Source organism: Cetorhinus maximus, chromosome 1 (genome assembly GCF_964194155.1).
Source record: "Cetorhinus maximus chromosome 1, sCetMax3.hap1.1, whole genome shotgun sequence".
Classification (NCBI taxonomy): domain Eukaryota; kingdom Metazoa; phylum Chordata; class Chondrichthyes; order Lamniformes; family Cetorhinidae; genus Cetorhinus; species Cetorhinus maximus.
In genome coordinates, this window is record NC_135879.1 from 71410245 (window position 1) to 71433147 (window position 22903).

A 22903-nucleotide genomic window follows, 5' to 3' on the forward strand; every position below is an offset into this window, starting at 1 on the left:
ATAGTGCCTTCTTCTGCGGCCCCTTGTGCCTTGGACTACCTCTTGGCCCTGCACCCCTTGTGCCTGCGCCTGTCCTCCCAAAGGTGGCTCCCCTGCAGGCTGAATGTGCACTCCAGGCCTCCTCCTCCTTCTAGCCCTCCCTTCCTCCTCAGATGAGGTTCCTCCAGGGGAGAAATCATCTCCCATTCTCAGGCTCAGGGAGGCTTCCTGAAACCTATAGGCCCCAAAACAAATCCTCATTGCTCAGTGCTGACCTGAAGGTTATGAGTCCAGCCCAAGCAGTTGCTATGCGTTTGCAACTTTTCCACCTCACACAGGCAAATTTCACTAACTTCTGAGCAGTAACTTTTAAATGTCTGGATTCACGAACCCACTGACCCCTTTTCTCCCACCTGTGGATGAGCTTCATGCAAATTTCTAATACCCGCCTGCCCATCGCGCCCATGTGATGAGCCAAAAATTGCATGGGCGCCTTAAAATCCAGGTCAATTGGAGCCTCAAGAGCCTTAAGTGGCCTGTTAATTAATGGCGTTCGCACAACGGACATCATCGCATGCCCGCCCACCGAAATATTGCGATGGCGTGCAATGACATTGGGATACACGGCTGACATCACCACGCATCATATTATGCATCGACATGCGGGTCCCACCCCCTGCACGCTAACGGAAAAATTCTGTCCCCTGCATCTCCCAAAGTCCCAGAAAGGTGTTGTAGTTATCAGGTTGTAAACAGTTGTGCTGTAAATTATCCATTTACTTCTAAGTCTGAGGTGATGTCGAGGATAGCTAATTAGCATTTCTACCTAGATACAAGGCTGAATTTCCTTTTTGTTGTCATGGAGAAGAAGGCAGAGGAAGCCATTTTGGGATTAGGTTATGGGCTTCCCTACAAATTAATGAATGTCACAAACAGATAATAGAAATTCCGTGTGGTTAGCAGACAAAAAAGGCTGCTTGACATTCTGGGCTACCACAGCTGGGTGAGGGAAGAGGTGGTCTCTAGTCAAAGAGGGAAAGTCTGCAGCCTTCTACAGATTCCAGGAAATTTGTTCTGGCATGGCCAGAGGCCAGAAGAATAATTAGAACAGACTTTACTGCTGGTGATGGATTTAAGAAACTCTCCCAAAGTCTGAGGAAAGCACCTGGAGTCATTCGAAGTTACTGTTCAGTGAAGCGGTGATATGGGAATCCATTAGAAGCTGGGAAAAACTGTGGGCTCTTTGCTAAAAGAACCATAATTCTGTGGAGAGCGCAATCAGTGATAAATATTTAAGGGGAATGTCACTTTCTGTGGTCAATGTATTAAGTTGCCTACAAAAAGAAAAGTAATCATTTTTTTAGTGTTTTTTTTTAGTCATTTATCACAGTAAAAGTTTTAAAATGTGAAATTTTGCCCCGTCATTTTTTCAGCTATTAACAGGAAGTTTAAATTTCTTTTGAAATGCTTTCGGTCACCACGGAGATTGTAACATCACATTCTGGTGAAAGAGCCCCTGATCATGCATGGGAAAGATCTTCTAGTAGTAGTTCTGAAAGCCTTCCAAATGCAAGGATTTTTAATAGATTGCACAATTAAATGAGTGTTACAGAGCAGTCTCAAAACAGAACTAGAAGCAAAAGTCCTCATGCCTGTGAAGTTTTGGTGGCTGCCAATAAACTTGAAGATAAACTCATGCAGCAAAACAAAAGGGATTGGATACTTGGAAGGAATTTGGAGTTTATTCTGAAGCACCAGAGAGGGATCAGTCAAGGTTGATGCGTTTGTATATATGGATTTGTATGGAAAAAGTTCCTTGGAGATGGGACTTATAAAGCTAGAGCGAGGCTTGCTGCTTGGGGTTTTAAAGTGAGACAGATGTTAGAGCGGACTCTCCTACAGCAGGAAAAGAAATCCTGAAAGTCTTTTCTGCTCTTTGGCCACATATTTGTAGGAGTATAGATTAGCCAAAATAAAAGGCAGATTCCTGCAGGGTGATAAATTTCAGAGAGAAGTGCTTCTGAACCAGCCTAAAGAGGCAAGCAACGCAGAAGGGAAACAATGGAAACTAAACAGATTCATTTATGGCCTGAATGACGCTTTGAGGGAGTGGTATTTTTTGGTGAGATTTTTTTGCTGCAAGTCGGCAGTGTTCAACTAAAAGCAGATCCTGCAATGTTTATTGGTATCAAAAAGGGAAACTTTTAGATATCTTTATGATGCATGTTGATGATTTCTTATGGGGTGGTACTGTGGAATTTGAGAAATGTGTTCTGAATAAGACTAAAGTGGAATTTAAGGTTGGAAGTGTGGCTTCAGAAGCTTTTAAATAGGTTGGTTTAGAAATTAAGCAGAATAAGTCTGGACAAACTTTGAATCAGCAACCTTATTTAGAGTGTTACTCCTATCCCGGTTCATCATGTTAGGTCATCACAGAAAGATGATGCAACATCTGAAGAAGAAACAGAGCAGTTGCATAGCTTGATTGGTCAGTTGAATTGGTTATGCTTTCAGATAAGACCATACACTAGTTTTGATTTGTTGGAACTAAGTATTATGTTGAAACACCCTAAAGTTTAGGATATTTTGAGAGTAAATAAAATATTAAAAAATGCAAATCTGAAGAAATGTGTACTTACGTTTCCATCCTTGGGTGGCCCAAAGAACATGAAGTTAGTAACTTTTAGTGGTGCTTCTCGTGATTATCTTCCTAATGGGCATTCAGGTACGGCTGGTTTCATAATATTTTTGATGGGTGAAAATGGGATATATTGTCCTTGATGCTGGAAAGCCAGGAAAATAAAATGGGTTGTTAAAAGTATTTTAGCTGCAGAAATATTGGCACTTGTGGAAGCAATGGATATGGGATTCTATTTGTCAAATATTTTAGGGGAAATTATATGCAAGGGGTATACTGAAAATAGTTTGCCCATTGAATGTTATGTAGATAATTGTTCCTTATAGGAAAATGTACACTCTACAAAAAGTGTAAATGAAAAAAGATTAAAAATTGACCTTGCTAGCTTGAAGCAAATATTGGAGAGAAAGGAAACCTCCAAGAGCTTAATGCAAGTCACCAGTTATTTAATTGTTTCACGAAAAGATGTGCTTGTACTAAGAAATTCTTTGGGGTCCCAGAAGAAGGGCATTTGGTAATATGATGCTTTGTACAGAATATGGTAAATTATTTTTTTCTTCTTTGATTTGTTTTGAAATATTGTTGTGCATATTAATTGTTGTTTTATTTAAAGAAGCAGAAGATAATCTGTTATTTAGATAAATTAAGGTTAAGCATGTGCAGGTGGAGGACATTGAGTGATTACTTGAGCACATATAAAGAGCCACTTATTCAAAAGTGAATATAAAGAACCGTTTAGTGACACTGGAGTGGGAGTTGAGTTAGGAGCTATACACTTGTAATGTTTCACTCTGTGAATAAATCTAAAACTGAGTAAAGGTTCTCTTCTGGACTCCTACTTCACCAACTGGCTGTAAGACATTTGTTACCTCCAGACTTGACTATTCCAACACACTCCTGGCTGGTCTCGAGCAGTCTACTTTTCATAAACTAAAGGTCATCTAAAATTCTGCAGCCAGTCCACTAACTTTCAACAAGTTCTGTTCACCTATCACCCCTGTGCTCACTGACATACATTGGTTCCCGGTCAAACAAGGCCTCGATTTTAAAATTCTTATCCTTGTTTTCAAATCCCGCATACCTTGGTCCCTCCCCCGTTCTGTCATCTCCCTCAGCCCCACAACCCTCTGAGATATTTGCACTCATCTAATTCTGGACCTTTTGGAATCCCTGACCTTAATCGCTCCACCATTCAGTAGCCTTAGGCACTGAGCTCTCGAATTTCCTCTGTACACCTCTTTGTGCCTCTACCAAGAAAGAATGTGATGAATTTATGTCATAAATTCATGACTTTCATATTTCATTTTTTTCCCCACAACTTCCATGAAACAAATGAAATATATGTTCTGAGATATTACATATTATTCCTCGGTAAGGGAAAGTGGCAGGTGGCATGCCGAGACAGGGAAGACAGAGGCTAGAGCAAAAAGGCAAAAGTTGACAGAAAGCAACAGGCAGCAATTGGAGAAAGTGAAGATGAAGAGGCTAGAGTTAGAAGGCAAGAAGTTGACAGAGAGTGCCAGAAGGTAAGCAATAGTAAAAATTGTAAATCTAATTGAAGTAGAGTCAGACCAAGTAAAGTAAAATGAAGCAAATGAAAGTAAATTCATTGTGAAAGGAAATTTTTTCATCAGATAATGTTTTTGAGTTTAATAATTTTGTGTGAATTTAGGTGTTTATGTTTCATATTTGTGGCATTAAAATTGTTAACAAAAATAGTTGTGTGAAATCTGTTGGAGATAAAAAATACTTCAAATAAATTACTTCATAGAAACATTTCTGTGGTCTGATTTTCAGCTTTAATACCTATCTCATTCAGTCCATATACCCGAAGGGTGAATATCTCAACTTGTTACTTCATAAAAGCATTCAGAAGGATTTTCCCCTCGGCGATTTGGGGGCGGGGCCCGCTTGGCGAGGGAAAATGATGCGGGATGACGTCGGGAGGAACCTCCGACGTCATGCCGGTCCATTTAAATCTTCAGGAAGGCGGGCGGACAGTGAAATCAGCTGTCCGCCTGCCGACCTGTCAATGGCCAATTAAGGCCATTGACAGGCTAATTAACCTTGTTAAAGACCCTTCCCGTCCAAGCTTAAGGCTGGCGGGCAGGCCAGGAGCCCCAGCGGGCTCCAGATTATTCATGAAACTTCATCCACTGGCGGGATGAAGTTTCATGTTCGTTTTTTTAAAATTTAATAAACTTTATGTGTTTCTTATTAACATTGTCACATGAGGGGGACATGTTAATAATTTTAATATTTCTCTATTTTTTTAACTTACATGTCAGTAAACTCCCTGAGACAGCACTTTGCCGCGCTTCCTGTTGGGCAGGCCGCTGGGCGGGCCTTAATTGGCCCGCCCACTCAAAATGGCCCACTCGCCCACCAAGGGCAAAATTCTGCCCATTATCTTTATCTTACTTTTTAAATCTTATTTTGAACTTTCATCCCTTTTATTTCCCAGACATAGGACAGGTATCCCAGCTTGTCTACTTATAGTTACTGTAGATGCCCATGGTCCAATTATAATTACTGTAGATGCTAATAGTCCAATTATAATTACTGTAGATACTAATTGGATGAGACAGGAAGATTCTCAGAACTTGTCATGTGTCAATACATGTGAGATAAACAGGCTGCAGCCAGTAGCAAGGGAATGATATTTTTAAAATAAGCTTACAAGTATTGGTCAGACAAAAGTATATTCCTCTAATGGACTAAATCAATTACTGCCTGCTATTGATTAGTACCCAGGGACACCTAGTGAAAATGGACTTGTGTGGATTTTGGTTGACGACAGGATCAGGCTAGCCTCATGCCTTCCATAGTTGAATAGCCCACTTGACAGGCTCATACACAAAGGGATCTGACTGCCTGCATTACTGCTCAAGGAATCTTATCCATGTGTGGCCCAATACCATTAAAACAGGAGAGAGAAAAATTGGAGTCGGGTGGAAGGAAATAACCGTGTAAGGCATTGGAAACACTGATCAGGAGTAAATATATTAACCTCCACTTACTTCCTTTTTCTCTTAGGCTAATATCCTTCCAGCTAGACACAGCTTTGTTCACTTATCTGAAGTAATGTTGTCTTTTTGTTTTTAAGCTGCATTTTGGGGAGATATTGCCTTAGATGAAGAAGACTTGCAACTGTTTCAGATTGATCGGACAATTGATTTATCAAGACACATGTTAGACAGAATTGGACACACAACAGGTAACCTATGTTGCATGCATGTTGCAAATACAATTTTCAAAAGAAACTGTAAGTGAATGAAGGAACTAAGCCTACATTTTCTGAGTTTGTACTGGTGACAATGTAACTCGCCGGAAAATTATGTTATTGTTGCCTGCGATTTAATGCAATACGTAGCTCTGTAGTATATACAAAATACTAAAAAAAGTTGCTCAGAACTGCTTTTTAAAATAATGTGCCTGAAAATTATTTCCTTTTATGTTATTGCATATGTGTGTAAATGCAGTGTATAAGAATTCGTGCGCTACTTGCTCAATGATTTACTTAGTAGCTTAGGCTTACAGACCACAAAAGTCACATTGCGCTGAGTTGGCTGACCTCAGTTGAGGTAGAAGCAGGGATGCTTTAAGTGGTGCTAGCAGGTCTGGGTCAATGTAATTCACTGAACTCTGGGCCTGGTATCCTGGTAGCCACCTGGAGGTAGGCATGTGTAATCATAAGTAGAAGACATGATTGGGCTTGGCCATAATATATATTCCAAGCTCAAAAAAATTTGTTGATACCCTGGGTGGGAGTGGGGGTAACTTTAACCCCCAAAAACAATGGGGAGTTGGGGTCGGGTGAGATGTAAAAATGTTTTAAAATCTCAAACTAGACCCCAACTTAACTCCATCCTGAATGTGTTCATATTGAAGGCAGGCGGGACAAGGGGCTGACAGCCAATCTGCTCGCAGGGGGTGGTCTTACTAAATGTGCAGATATGTAATTGGAAACTAATTTTGCGGTTAAATATAATACCAAGGTTGCAAACTGTCTGGCAGCAAGAGGGATGGAGTCAGTTGTTAGGGAATGGAGTTTGTAGCAGTGACCAAAGATGAGGGCTTCAGTCTTTCCAATATTAAGTTTTAATCCAGAGACCCAGGCTAATGCTCTGGGGACAGGGGTACAAATTTCACCACAGCAGCTGGTGGAATTTAAATTCAGTTACTAAAATCTGGAATTGAAGGTTACTCCCAGTAATGGTGACCATGAAACTATCATTGATTGATGTTAAAAACCCATTTAGTTCACTAATGTCCTTTAGGGAAGGAAATATGCCATCCTTACCTGGTCCAACCTACATGCGACTTCAGACACAGCAATGTGGTTGACTCTTAAGTACTCTCTGAAATTGCCTTACAAGCCACTTAGCTGAAGAGCAATTAGGGATTGTCAAAAAATGCTGGCCTTGCTAGCGACAGCCACAACGAACAAAAGATTTAACAAAATGTCGAAGGAATTTTCTGCTCAACCAGTGCTGGATGTCAGATAAGCAGTCTGATAATTTGGAGACAATGCAGGAGTTGAGAGAAATGGTGGTGTGGTAGAACTGAGTGTTGTCAGTGTACATGTACATAAGTAACGCTGTGTTTTCAGATGATGTTGCAGAGGAGCAACATGTGGATGAAAATTAGGAGGGGGCCAAGGGAAAATCCTTGGGGGACCACCAGAATTAACAGTACAGGAGCAGGAAAAGTAGTCTTTGCAGGTGATTCTATGACTGGATAGATGAGAATAGAACCGGATGAGTGCAGGCTGATGACGGTGGAGTGCCATCGGTGAGAGTGATGTGTTAACTGTGTCAAAGGCTGCAAAAAGCCAAGAGGGATGAGGAGGAATAGTTTACTTTTGTTACAGTCACATAAGATGTAATTTGAGACTTTGTTAAGAGCTATTTCAGTACTGTAGCAGGGTGGAAGGCTGATTAGAGTGATTTGAACACAAGTTGGAATTTAATGTAAGTGATGAAGGTCTCACCCCACTGCCTGGAGAGTCGGCGAATGCCCTGTGTTACCTACTTGCAGGTAAGCCCACCGAATTTAGTGCCAATCAGGATACTCCCCAGGATCAAGAACACCGCGGCCACCGGGGATGGGGGGTGGGGTGGTATTTCTTGCCTCCTGAGAGCTGGTGGCCGGCAGGTGTACATTACTTAACAGTGCCATCTGTGAGATGGTGGCCACTGCCAGTAATGGACCCATTTGAGGCCGAAGATCTCGGAGGGACCCAGGTTACAGGTGAGTGATGATGGGAGGAGAGTCACATGGTGGGGGTTGGGTGGGTGGGAGGGGAGGCAGCAGTAAGGGCAGGTGAGTGGTTCTCACATCCCCCCCCCCCCTGCCCTTCCTGGCGTTGGCTCCCACTGTGTGCTTTTGAATGAGGGAACTCCTAGACACCCGCAAGCAGGGTTTGATTTTCGGGCTTCCTACATGGAAAGCCCTTTGCCTGCTGCTGGGTGAATACCACTAACAGCGGGATGAGACCCTTAAGTGGGCATTAATTGCCCTTTTAAGGAATTGGTGGTAGGGTGGGAATGCCTTCCTGCCCCAGACTTAATCGGGGCAGAGGTGGGAGGATGGCAGGTTCCCCAACCCCTAATCTTCCACCCAATTAAATGACCCCCACCACTAAACTCACTTCAGAGGAAGGCATTAAATTCAGTCCATAGTGTTCCAGGAAAGGTGGACATGAATTTGTGTGGAATCAGCACATGCAAGGGCTTTGGAGAGGGAAGGGAAGTTGGAGATGGGGCAGTAGTTTGCAAGGACTGTGGGATCAAGGGCAATGTGCCCTCTAATTTCTGTTCTCTTTGTGGCTTGCTTCTTGCATTGAGTGGTTGATTTAAGATTGTTATGTGGTCACGAATATGCAAATCTTAAATGGAACATTTCTTCTGTGTGTTCTGTTTGTCCCCTTTACTACAAATTCCCGATTGCTGTGTCACCGAGCACCCTCACAGGTTAGAGGGAACATTGATCACAGGTTGCTTTTCTTTTAGGATAAAGGTGATAAGGGCACATTTAAAGGATATGGGGACAACACCTGAAGAGCGAGAACAGTTAACAATATTAGTTAACATGAGAGCCAGGAAAGAAAATTGGGTTATCAGCAGAATAGGGTTAAGGGAGCAGGAGATGGCTCAGAGAGGGCATGAGGGGAGATAGGAGGGGAACTACAGAGTCATGAGTTCAGTTCTACGCTATGGGGAAGCTTAGAAGAATTTTGTCCCAGTATGATAGGGGAAGGGAGGGAAGCAACAGAAGCAACTGATCAAATAGTCCCAATCTTAGTGACAGAGAAGTCCTGTTCACCCATCACTCTGTGGTTAAACAACACATTTATTTAAAATTTCTCATCCTTGTTTTCAAATCCTTCCATGGCCTCATCCCTGCCTACCTCTGTAAACTCCTCCAGCTTTACTAACCTCCAAGATATCCACACTCCTACAACACTGACAACTGAGCGACCTCGATTTTATCTGTTCTGCCATCAGTAGCTGTGCGTTCAGCTGCTAAGGCCCTAAGCTCTGGAATTCCCTCCCAAAACTTTTCCATTTTTCTTCCTGTCTGTCTTTCTATAAGATGCTCCTAGAAACCTATCTCTTTAACCAAACTTTTAGTCATTTGTCCTCATATCTCCTAATGTGACTCAGTGTCAGATTTTGTTTGATAATGCTCCTGTGAAGCATCTTGGGATGTTTTACTATGGTAACAATGCTATATAAATAGAAGTGGCGGTTGTTGAAGGCAGGTTGGCCATTTAAATGTTATAATGAGGCTGGGAGTCTCACATTTAACCTCTCTCACAGGTTTAATCCTGGGAAGCTGGGTTTCCCGAGCCTCAGGAAGCCTGTCAGCTCACGGGAGGTCAGGACAGATTAAAGGAAAAGCTAAGTGCCCTCACAGCACTACTTACGGCCAGGAGTGCGACTGCTTCCTTGCAGTGCACCAAACTATCTTCTTCCTTGCCATTGGGCACTCCTCCCCAGAATCAGATACCCCCACATCCCACTCCCCATACTCCCATTAACACAGCAGCAGGTTTCTTACCTGCTCTTAGGCTGCAATTTGCTCCGTAGTGCTCTTCACCCACCAGGGAGCTAACTGGATTAATCCGGCTGATTTCTGAGAGGGAATCCTATGAGAAAAATGAGACGCATGGTCAGGATTTAAAACTCTACAGCATACGAGGAAAACTGGACTTTCAGATTCCCTGACTGAAACTCCTCACCCTTGTCTATCAGGAACTTACTGTCATAGTTGAAGAACTTGGGTTAGTATCAGACAGAACTAGTTTTTGTTTCGTGCAACTGAACCTAAACAAGGAATCATGCATTTGGGAGAGGGAGGGAAAAAATTGACATAAAAGGTGGAAAAAGGAAAGAAAATAAAATGTGTTCTGTTGGCAGTGAACAAAGATCATATAGTTGAAAGCACATTTCTAATTTTGAAGCCATATTATTCCTTAGGTTCAAGCCCTACTCCTGCACTTGAGTGTATAACCTAGCCAATTATGCTTTGTTAGAAATAGGGTAATTTTTCCTCTTCAATGAATGTGCAGTAATCTTGAGGAGAGGAAGTGAATGGATTGGCAAATGTGTGTGTTCTGTAGCAGGCAGGGGATCTATGCTGCCATGTTAAGACCTATTTGGTGAAGGCAAAAATTTACCCCATTGAACTTTTGAATGAGAGATTATTTCCAATCCCAGCACAAAGTTTTAATCAATACAGGAGCAAATTCAAAACTAAAACACTGCATTCAGCATGTCTGATTCATAGCATTCACAATTTTAAGCCATTGGTTAACATACAAAACCTAAAGCCCTATTTGCCTGTTTTGGCTCTTCAAGGATATGTTAAAGATTGCAAGGGGTTCTTTGGTGTCCTGCTCAAAATTCATCCTGATACTAACATCATCACAGATTCATCTGATTGCTGATTGTGGGATTTTACTGTCTACAACTAGATGCCATATTTGTCTCCTTAACAACAGCAATAGCACTTCAATGAATTTATTGTATGTGTAGCACTTGAACAGATGTTTGAGAGATGTGACAAGGTGTCATATAAATGCAAGTCTTTTTTTGTAATTTTCATATTTATACAAATAGCGTCTATTTTCTTCAGGCAGCAGTGACCACAAATATATCATGCATATACATTGCTCACCTAAATGTATATTTTTACTGGATTCTAGTATAGTAGCCTGACAGTAACCTATTGAATTTCCTTTAGTTTATTTAGATCTTTCTGTACTCGTGAGACTGTACAATCTCAACTGTGGTTTAAAAAAAGATAAAATAATACTTTCATTTTCATATTGAAAGATTTCACACACTTTACTCAATGAAGCAGTTTTGAAATAACTGACATTTGTACAAACATGGCAGCCATTCTGTGCCAGTAATGATTCACAAAATGTAATGAGAAGAATAATCAGTTGATTTATTTTAGGTGGTATTGACCAAAGGAGGAATGTTTTCTAGGACAGCAGATTGCCCTGTTATTCTTGAAATAGAGCCGTGGGATCTTAACATCCATTTAGCAGGCAGGCAGGATCTCTTTAAAATCTCGTCCAAGGGATGGTATGTGTAGCACTCCCTCAGTACTACGCTGTGCTGGAGATTCAGCCTAATGCAGGCTTCAAACTGTATTGTTGAACCAGAAGCAAGAATGTTATCAGCTGTGTCACACTAACACAAAGTGACCATTTCACTTCACTATTCATTCTAATCATATTAAAAAAAACTAAGTGGTTAGTTTGATGGAAGTCACCACTCTTGAGTCAGTGTGCACCATTGTATATCTTTGTAAGTGTTATTTTCTGCTTGTATTTTTAAAGGTGGGTCTGGAGAACACAGAGTTTCTAAAAAGAAAGGAACAATTTATCAACTTATAGATCGGATACTAAGATTGGGAGCAGGTATTCTTCAAAATAACGTATTTTTGTTATCAGTAATAAATGTTTTCACCCTTTTAAATATTGATCCTTTTGCAACCTTGAAATAGTGCAAACTACATTTTATATATTGTGCATATTTTAAAAACTGAGCAATGGAAAGAGGATTTCCAGAGATGTGCAGAATTATGAGTCATTTATTAATTTGAAATATGCTTTGTACAGAAATCCTCTGTCACAGTGGGCAAATACAGTAATGCTGAGCTGTATAAATCAGGAAGATACCAGTCTCAGTCTTTGTAAAATAGACATGAATGAGTTTCAGCAGCAATAGTAATAGACTTGGCTATAATGATCCTCCTAGTTGAAATCTCTGCCAATTCTGTCTGAGCTCATGTCAAGACCAGCCATTTGGGTGCAGTGGCAGAGGGCAGCTGCTGGCCATCAACCTGTACTTCAGCACAAGTCATTTCTGTTGGGGGAGAAATTACAGCAAAAGTAAAGGAACATTCCTGTTTCACCTCTGTCCAGAAGATTCTGTCTGTTATTTAAAAATCCCACTTGTAGGATTAAGCTTATAAATTTTGAGCCAGGTGCAACTGTTATGAATAATGCAAACAGCATTCATTGTTCACTGATTTGAGACCCCAGCTAAAAGCATGTATGTATGTTTAGATGTACAGGTGTGTGTGTGTGTTTGTGAGTATATTTAATTGTATGTATGTATTTGGACTGGTGAGGACATCTTGTGGCGCAATGGGTAGCGTCCCTACCTCTGAGCCGGAAGCTCTGTGTTCAAGTCTCACCCAGAGCTTGATGGCCAAGGAAAGTGCACTCATAATGTGGCCAAACAGGTTGAGTATCAACCTGCAAATCCTTTCAACACACACCAAAGGCAAGCAATAAGAGCGGCAGAGATTCCTGGTGAACCATGTGATAGAAAGGAATTTGGAGCCTCTACCATCACCAACCATAACTTCAGAGTACAAAATGCATATAAAAGTGCAACTCAGACTCCCTCAGCAACCTGTATCACAACACCACTATGTGGACAATGTTATGATACAGCAGTGGTATTTGCCAGGCTGACCAAACCCACAAGGGAAATTTGGTCACAGTATCACAATGGTTTTGCAATTTGTAGTTATTATGAGAAGGTTTGTGCATTGAATTCAGAAGTAATGAGTCCACTAACACCTTTAGAGATTTTAAAAATTAAATTAAAACATTTATTAACAAGAAAGGATTAAAACACATGCACAAGATTATAGTTATACCATTTCTTAATGTTATAACAAATCCCAAAATTCTGAATTAACCTGACTTCCAATTACACACCCCCTTTAAGGCAACAGTCCAGAATAGATTTTAAATTTAGATAGGCAATCCAGCAAGGTTACCACAGCACCCAGTCGACAGTGGAATTCCAAAGGCTTTTTAATACAACTTTGGATACTGGAACAGCAGACTTCTGCAAAGTGGCTAGAGGCTGTTTCCCCAAGTCTGTTTCACACAGTGTATCTTTTAGATCTTACACGGCCATCCCTGATAAAACCTTTCGCCCTTCTTTAAATATATTTCTTCCTCTTTAATCTGTAAATCTCATTGCATCCATATGTCTTTGGAATTTACTTTTCTCATACTATAAAAACCTTTCATGTGGTCAATATGGCCTTTTCCTTTTGGGAAAAATAAACATCATAACCTTTCCCTATTTATCCGGTCAGTTGTAAAACTTTATCATGTTTCTTTGAAAACCAAACACCTCTCCAATACTGACTTTACCCTTGCTCACTCATTAGCATCTCAAATGCACTTTTTATACCTGACTTTTTTGATAATTTCAACCTTACAGTCCATCCAATTCTAATTCAATTAAATCAGCCACACAGACAAAATCAATCAAACACACACAAACATAAACCTGCTTTACAATAACCCACAATAATATTATGAAAAATATGGTAGTTTCGTGACAACAAGTAAAGAAGGACTCTGTAGGGAAGTGCTTGGCAATGGTATGTTTGATAATCACTGTATCAGCGCACACGTGAAGAATGACTACTTAGGTGAGGTACAAATGAAACCATACCCCAGTATGAAAGAAGCCCTGCATTTATATAGCATCTTTCATATCCTCAGGACCTCCCAAAGTGTCCCGCAACCCATGAAGTTATTTTGAAGCATGATACTTAGGCTGGTGTGTCACCATTGTCAGGAGAGGAGGGATAACTATTTAACAAGTCTTCAGATACAAAGTGAAATACAAAAATCTGCTAGAGTGAGCATTTCTTTGGAAAAATAATTTAAACAAATTATAGTTATTATATTGTGAACTTGAAGATATTCCATCTGAAAAAGATGATTAATGTGAATCAATGATATAGTCATACTCAAAATGTTCATGAGTAGATTGTTTTTGATGTTAAAAATAAATGTTTCCAGATAGTGATCAAAATGCAACTGACAAACAAAACAACAACTCAGAAGCCTTAAGTCGGATTGAGAAGAATAGAGTTCCCAGAGCTGCAACATCACGAGCTGAGAGAATATGGCCAGGGGGCGTCATCCCATATGTCATTGGAGGCAATTTTACTGGTGAGTGTTGCTCTTGCTTACTTTAAATTGACTAAAAAAGACTTCTAAATATCTTTGTGACTTTATACATCTTCCTCCCAATGTTACCTTAACTGCTACTAATCACCTTACTTTTTTTTGATGATTAACATCATCAATATTAGGTAAGTGCTACTTTTAACTTTGTGTTGAGGGTGGTATCTCTTACTATTATGGGATGCTCTACCTACTGCCTATATTGAGAAAGAAGAAACTCAATTGAATCCAAACTACAATTTGTGTATTATCTGTTGTTTTACACTGGAACTGTACAATTTTAATTACATTTTAAATTTTTATTAAATTGATGTAATTGTACCATGAAGGCAAAGGTTAGATAGAGTTAATCGTACTTCACCAACAAAAATGTTAGTTCATAAGCCAGATACAAGCAAAGCCTTTATTTCTGCAGTATTGTGGTGCCTTAGAGCAATAGGACCTAGGTGAGTCATTGCCCTTCACACGCTGTGGTTTCAGTCTTTCCATAAGGAGACCAGATGGTTTCTCTCAAAATAGTGAGAGAGAAATCAGACAGTTGTCATTGTGGGCTACACTTTGTGCTTCGACCAACTGGATTGAGATTGTTGGGGGCCTGGAAGAAGGTTATTTCCTGTTTGTTCCAATTAAACAAAATGCAAAGGGTAAAGAGGGTGAATTTGAAAAGAAGCAGGAGGTTGGTCAATGACCCAAGGGGTGTTGCACTGCATTGTATGGCACTGAGGTATATGGAGCAGGAAAGATCCAAGTACAATCCCACTGTCAGTACTGAATAGTTATTCTTTGTCAGGGCATAGATGAGAATGGAAAAGTTGGCTACAGCATCATTAGGATGAGGGAGAGAAAAAAAATCAACTATTGCATTTTCTCCAATCATGTTCAATGTGATCCTTGCTAGATAATGTACATGTTTAAAGGTTGGATGAGGACATGACTGGGCATGCCTTTCATGGTAAAATGACAGGATCTCCATGTAAAGAATAGCAACATGGATGAGCTACTGGGCTAGGAAGAGAAACAACAACCAACTCCTGCACTTAGTGCTACCTAGTGATCTCCTACTGGAAAATACACGTGTGGACACAAACCAGAATAGAATGAGACTTTAAAGTGAGCCCTGTCACAGCTGAATAGCTGATTGATTTCAATCACATTGTGGCACAGGCCTTGATCTTGCTATTATTAATGCTGCTAGTGGAGTGGACAGCTCATAATTTGCTGCCTGTCTTAATTAAACAGGATAACTGTCGCTAATTAATAATAATTAATAAAATGATTAATAAAATAATCAGCGCCCCCGATTGGGTTTGCGCTGCCATTTTATGCGGGTGGGCCAATTAAAGCCCACCCAGTGTAACGCGCGCCCGGATGCGCTGTGCACTCCCTGTGCAGGCCGGTGGGAGGCTCCCTGAGTCGGGAGTGTGCTCTTTCGCTCGCAAATCTCCCTGAGGCACAGAGGTGCCTCAGGGAGATTAGTTTAAAGTTTAATAAAGGAGAAAAAAGTCTTTAGACCATGTCCCCTCATATGAAACTGTCACATGAGCTGGGACACGTGTATTAATTTTAATAAAATTTTTTTCAAGATTTCAAAAACATACATGAAATCTCATCCCACCCGTGGGTGAGGTTCCATGAAAAATGCAAAGGCCACCTTGGCTCTTCGCCCACCCGCCAACCTTAAGGCTGGACGGACAGCTTTCTCAATGGGGTTAATTAGTTAATTAATGGCCTTAACAGGCGTTTGATGACAGTTCGGTGGGCCCGCCGCCGACTCGGCTGCGCGCCCGTTGAACTGAAAATCTAAATGTCACGCGGTGATGTCGGGATGCATGCCCGACGTCACCCTGCGTCACTTCACACTTCGGTGAGCGGGCCCCACCCCCACTCACTGAGCCAAAGATTCAGCCCCCTATGTATTAAACTTGTGTCAGAATTTCCTGACTGGAGTTTAATATGATGAAAGTAGTATGCCTAGAATTCCACTTTCCTTTCACCTAAATAACTCTAACTGTTGGTCTGCTGGTTGGCCAAATGTTACCTTTGACATTTCATTCCAGTTATTATCATTATGCCCACACTTCATAGCTGTTATGTAAATTGTTACAAAAATACAGCTTTACAGATCCCGCTTCTAGTTTTTACTTTTCTTTGGCTCACACCTATGTTTATGTAATTATAATAGTATCAATATTTTCACTAGATTTGCTTTGGTCTAATTCCAAGAATCTATGCTAATGCTGACTATGTCAATATATAAATAATTAAGCTTATCCTTCAGTGTCTTCTTTATTTGATGCTTTTGTATTCTATTTCTTCATTTTGTCCTGAACATCAATGCCTCCCCCTCCTCCTTGATCAGCCTTAACTATTTGCACACCTATGTTGACCATAGTATGAACCACTCTCCAGATCCACAGCAACTGACTCTGACTTATTGATTTCAGGTTTGATACTGACACCTTGGCCCCAATAATAACTTTGAGGCTGGAAGGGAGCAGTTAACGATGGATTGACAGATTGGAAACCTGGAAGTAAGGATTTCTCATCATGCTGCTGAATTTAACGGCAGGCGATGATTTTAATCTTTGCAACAGGGCTCCTGCCCGACAGCCAACCAGCTTGTCAAACTGGCAAGCAGCTGGGCAGTGAATTGGAGTTATTTATGACATTGAAGTGGAGGACAAATTTTGACTGCGGTTAGGGCAGTTGCTTGTTGAACATCAGTAGGACGGGAGGAATCTGACATCACAAGGGTGTTCAAGTGGCTGGGGAGTGAGAAGCCAGACATTTTTGTGGAGTTTAGGGAGGGATGAGAGGGTCAGATGTCACAGGGATTGGGTGGAGTTGAACACTGAGGGTTGAAGGAGTTGGACATCCTGGCACTTGGAATGGACCCAGACAGCAAGGTTTGGAGGGAGATGGACATCGGGGTGGGCGATGTTGGTCAGTTGGTGGTGGTGGTGGCGGGGGGAGGTGGTGAGGGTGTCAAATGATCACAGAGCCTGCTTGGATAAACAGGAAAGCTTGGTGGGCTGGGAAAAGAACTCCTGCCCCACCTGACCCACAAGCAATGCTGTAATGATACTTACAAGATGGGACCAGCATTCCTCCTCTTCCTTCAGCTGCTGGCTGCAAGATATTAAAATAAAATTTTGCTCAAAATGAAGCATCACGCAAGCCCTCAAATACATTTTAATGACCAACCCACCTCCTGAGGGCAGATTAGTTGCCCGCCACTCCGACCAGCTTCCATTAAAATGGGAAGTGGGTGGGTTGGAGGCGGGCTGCCCATTTGTGGCTGCTGTTCCTGAGGGTCAAGTAGAGTTTGGGAGTTTTCTCTGCTACTGCAATTAGCATTAAGAAACTCAAATACTTACCTTTAGTTGGTAGGTCGGGAATTCCGGCTCCCAACGAATCTCGGGCCTCTCGTGCATGTGCTGGCCAGGAAATGGCTGCACGTCTCAGTTGGGCTTTTTTTTATGTTCTTTAGGCCAGGGACTGGCCCTCCGTGCCAGCGCAGAAGAAAAGAAACAGAACGCTGCGAAAAAGCAGGCCAGATGACCTGAGACGGAATGTCATCATCTTGTAGGTGTCCCAGCGTGCAGGAACAGGAGGGGGACAGCGAGAGGTCCCAAAAGACAGTCCCAGGCAAGGGATAAAAGCCAGGGGATAGAAATAGCTCCCTTAAATGAAGTTAAGGAAGGGAGCAGAATAATAGGCTCCAAATTCAAGAAAGAGCTGCAGGGAGAAAACTTTAAGTGAAGTGGGCATAAGAGGAGCTCTGAAGATCCAAGAAGGCAGCCGAAGGTTGCTGACTCCATGCTGCAGGCCATTGGAGCAGTGGTGTCCTGCTTAGACCATAAGACATAGGAGCAGAAATTAGGCCATTCAGCCCATCGAGTTGGCTCTGCCATTCAATCATGGCTGATAAGCTTCTCAGCCCCATTCTCCCGCCTTCTCCCCGTAACCTTTGATCCCCTTACCATTCAAGAACCTATCTATCTCGGTCTTAAATACACTCAATGACCTGGCCTCCACAGCCTTCTGTGGCACTGAGTTCCATAGATTCACCATCCTCTGGCTAAAGAAGGTTCTCCTCATCTCTGTTCTAAAAGGTCTTCCCTTTACTCTGAGGCTGTGCCCTCGGGTCCTAGTCTCTCCTACTATGGAAACATCTTTCCCACGTCCACTCTATCCAGGCCTTTCAGTATTCTGTAAGTTTCAATCAGATCTCCCCTCAACCTTCTAAACTCCATCGAGTATAGACCCAGAGTCCTCAAACGTTCCTCAAATGTTAAGCCTTTCATTCCTGGGATCGTTCTTGTGAACCTCCTCTGGACCCTCTCCAGGGCCAGCACATCCTTCCTGAGATACGGGGCCCAAAATTGCTCACAATATTCTAAATGTGGTCTGACCAGAGCCTTATAAAGCCTCAGCAGCACATCCCTGCTTTTATATTCTAGTCCTCTCAAAATAAATGCCAACATTGCATTTGCCTTCCTAACTATCCACTCAACCTGCAAGTTAACATTAAGAGAATCCTGGACTAGGACTTCCAAGTCCCTTTGCACTTCAGATTTCTGAATTCTCTCCCCATTTAGAAAATAGTCTATGCCTCTATTCTTCCTACCAAAGTGCATGATCTCACACTTCCCCACATTGTATTCCATCTGCCACTTCTTTGCCCATTCTCCTAACCTGTCCAAATCCTTCTGCAGCCCCCCCACCTCCTCAATACTACCTGTCCCTCCACCTATCTTTGTATCACCTGAAAACTTAGCCAAAATTCCCTCAGTTCCTTCATCTAGATCATTAATGTATAAAGTGAAAAGTTGTGGTCCCAACACTGACCCCTGCGTAACTCCATTAGTCACTGGCCGCCACCCTGAGAAGGACCCCCTTATCCCTACTCTCTGCCTCCTGCCAGACAGCCAATCTTCTATCCATGCTAGTACCTTGCCTCTAACACCATGGGCTCTTATCTTACTGAGCAGCCTCCTGTGCGGCACCTTGTCAAAGGTCTTCTGGAAGTCCAAGTAGATAACATCCATTGGCTCTCCTTTGTCTAAACTAGTTGTTACCTCCTCAAAGAATTCTAACAGATTTGTCAGGCATGACCTCCCCTTGATGAAACCATGCTGACTTTGCCCTATTTTACCATGCACTTCCAAGTATTCTGAAATCTCATCCTTAATAATGGACTCTAAAATCTTACCAACAACCGAGGTCAGGCTAATCGGCCTGTAATTTCCCGTCTTTTGCCTCACTCCCTTCTTAAACATGGGGGTTACATTAGTGATTTTCCAGTCCTCTCGGACCCTCCTTGACTCCAGTGATTCCTGAAAGATCACCACTATCTCTTCAGCTATCTCCTTCAGAACCCTGGGGTGTAATCCATCTGGCCCAGGTGATTTATCCACCTACAGACCTTTCAGTTTTCCTAGCACCTTCTCCTTGGTAATGGCCACCATACTCACCTCTGCCCCCCAACTCTCTTGAACTCAGGGGATGTTACTCGTGTCTTCCACCGTGAAGACTGACGCAAAGTACCTATTCAGTTCCTCTGCCATTTCTTTGCTCCCCACTACTACTTCTCCAGCGTCATTTTCCAGTGGCCCAATGTCCACTTTTGCCTCTCTCTTACCCTTTATATTTCTGGAAAAACTCTTGCAATCTTCTTTTATATTACTGGCTAGTTTACCTTCATATTTAATCTTCTCCCTCTTTATTTCTTTTTTAGTTGTCCTCTGTTGATGTTTGTAGGCTTCCCAATCCCCTGGTTTCCCACTGCTCTTCACCGCATTGTATGCTTTCTCTTTAGCTTTTATGCTGTCCCTGACTTCCCTTGTCAGCCATGGTTGCCTCGTCCTCCCTTTAGTATGCTTCTTCTTCTTTTGCTGTGTCTCCCAAATTACTCCCAGAAACTCCTGCCATTCCTGTCTTTCCTGCTAGGCTCATCTCCTAGTCAATTCTGGCCAGCTTCTTCCTCATGCCTCTGTAGTTGCCTTTATTCAACTGTAATACCGTTACATCTGATTCCAGCTTTTTCCTCTCAAATTGCAGGGTAAATTCTATCATATTAAGGTCACTTCCTCCTAAGGTTCCTTCACCTTAAGCTCCCTTATCAAATCTGCCTCATTTCACATCACTAAATCTAGAATTGCCTGTTCCCTAGTGGGCTCCACCACAAGCTGCTCCAAAAAGCCATCACGTAGACATTCCACAAATTCCTTTTCTTGGGATCCACTACCAACCTTATTTTCCCAGTCTACCTGCATATTGAAATCCCCCATGGTCACTGTAACCTTGCCTTTCTTACACGCCTTTTTTATCTCCTGGTGTATCTTGTGCCCCACATCCTCACTACTGTTCGGAGGCTTGTACATAACTCCCATTATGGTTTTTTCACCTTTGCGGTTCCTCAACTCTACCCACACAGATTCTACATCATCTGACCCTACGTCGTTTCTTGCTATCGATTTAATTTCATTTCTTACTAACAAAGCAACCCCACCCCCTCTGCCAACCTGCCTATCTTTTCGATAGGATGTATATCCTTGGATATTTAGCTCCCAGTCCTGATCCCCTTGCAGCCATGTCTCCGTGATGCCCACCACATCATACCTGCCAATTTCAATCTGCGCCACAAGCTCATTTACCTTATTTTGTATACTGCGTGCATTCAGATACAACACCTTCAGTCCTGTATTTCCCATCCCCTTTCTCATTGTTGTCCTTTTATCTGATGTGCTTGAAGTTAAATTCCTAGCCCTTTCCAAACACTCTGTCCTATTTTGTATTCTGGAGACTTTAATAGCCTCTCCTGGGCTCTCCTTTCTTTTCAGTTTTTTCATAATTTTCCATGAAGTTGAATCCACCCCCCTACACGCTAACCTGCTGCTTTGCTTGGCACGGCTGAAGATCTAAAATTGTGCATGGAAAGTGAAGCTTGAGTGCACTTGGAGATCCAGGGGAAAAGAATCTTGGAAGGCAAGATTAAAACCCTGTGAGGTGGGTCATTACTGAAGATGTATGAGTGGAGATGACTTTTGAGGAGAATCCCAAGACGAGATCTTCAGATGTGGAGATTGGAAATCCTCATGAGAAAGACAAAGTTTCAGTGAGATTGGATGGCTCACAATGTGACAAACGTATGGGTGGGTTGTTGGGAAATCCATGGAATCTCTTTTGGTCACTTATGTCATCTATTGTGTAGCGTGGTGTACCCAAACACAGTCCACCTGCTAATTCAAATATACCACATACTTACCCTGAATGTTAGAGTATACGATAGATATTGTAATTTTAAAAAATCTTTCTGAACTTGTATAGTACAGTTTATTTTTCTTTGTTCAAAACTCTTGGCATCTTGTGGCTTTATTCACTTAGTAAGCGCCTTGACTCTCGAACTTTATCTACTTTAAACAAAATGTTATTGGTCCCTAGCCGGATCTTCGCCCATGTCCTGCGGTCTGGCCAAGGATCATAATGTAACATTAGCAAACATTCTAGCCACCATGCCTTACTTGTTGATTGTGTTGTGAAGAATGCAAACAGTGTGGATTGTCAGGATTTATTCTCATTTTGCATCGTCTAATGTGTAAATCAATATCAAAGCAGGTCATTCATGTTTAAACTCCCGCATTTGTCTAAGTTAAACTATGGTTTTATTTTTTTCATTCTGAGAAACTTATTCATATTCTGAAATTACTGGATATTTTTGTTTCATGGTATTTATAGAAGGGCACATTGGTACATTAACCAGTTTGTACAGTTAAGCACATGTTGGGAATCAAGATAGCGTAGAGACAAATTTCAAAGGGATATATTTGGGGTGTACAGGACAATGTCAAACATAAAGAAACAACTTGCATTTATATAGCACCTTTCATGTCATTCCAAAACACTTTACAGCTAATGAAGTAATTTTGAAGTTTGTTACTGTTGAAATGTAGGAAATAGAGCAGGCAGTTAGTGCACAGCAATGAGATAGTCAACAGATAATCTGTTTTTAGTAGTGTTGATTGAGGGATAAATATTTTGCTGGATGCCTGCTATTCTTTGAATTATAACCATCTGAGGAGGAAGACATGGCTTTGGTTTAACATCTCATTTGAAAGAAGAAAGCCTTTGTTGGTTTGTGACAGTGTTCAAAGATCGGGCAATCATATGTGTGTTAGGGTAACAGTGCAGGTATGAGGGTGTTTCTGGGTATATAAACTTCCAGGAGAAAGCTCTAGATTGTCTGGCTTTGTGACTTCCAAGTGGAAACATGCCTTATCCATTCCAACTGAAGTAGGTCCCACTGGGGTTTTACCTGCCCTGCCTGTTTCTTTGTGGGCTTTGCATGAAGGCGAATGCAACCCTTGCCACTAGCAGTGCTGGATGTGCTAGCTCAGGATTTGTCAGGGAGACATTAGAGCTTCTAAGCTATCAATGACCTCTGGGGAGCTATGATTTTACAAACACATGCTACCAGTAGCAAGCAATAAGCTTAACTCTCAAGATTCCATGCTGAAAACATGTATCTGTAGAATTGTTCATGTAAAGTCCAAAACATCTCAAAGGGAACTTTTCTTATAACAGTTGTGACAATCATGAGTAACTATGTTGTGAAAAGATGGAGTTGTGGATTCTCCCACCCATGGGAAGAGGGACGTGTATGTACAAGGTAAAACCCAGAAGAATTTGTATACAGAGAGAGAGAGAGATGATGTGCTTTTTCTTATTTATCAATAATGGGCAACAATGATATAAAT

The 22903-nt window shown here is 41.7% G+C and overlaps 1 protein-coding gene across 2 annotated transcripts in view; it reads left to right on the top strand.

Annotated features, from left to right (window-relative positions):
* Positions 1-22903, top strand: part of tll1 (tolloid-like 1) — a 441724-nt gene that overhangs the window by 164403 nt on the left and 254418 nt on the right. For both annotated transcript variants that reach the window (XM_078542318.1, XM_078542328.1), the window contains exons 3-5: positions 5724-5834; positions 11475-11555; positions 13977-14129. In XM_078542318.1, coding sequence (XP_078398444.1) covers positions 5724-5834; positions 11475-11555; positions 13977-14129 — 345 coding nt within the window. The remainder of the gene's footprint in view (positions 1-5723; positions 5835-11474; positions 11556-13976; positions 14130-22903) is intronic.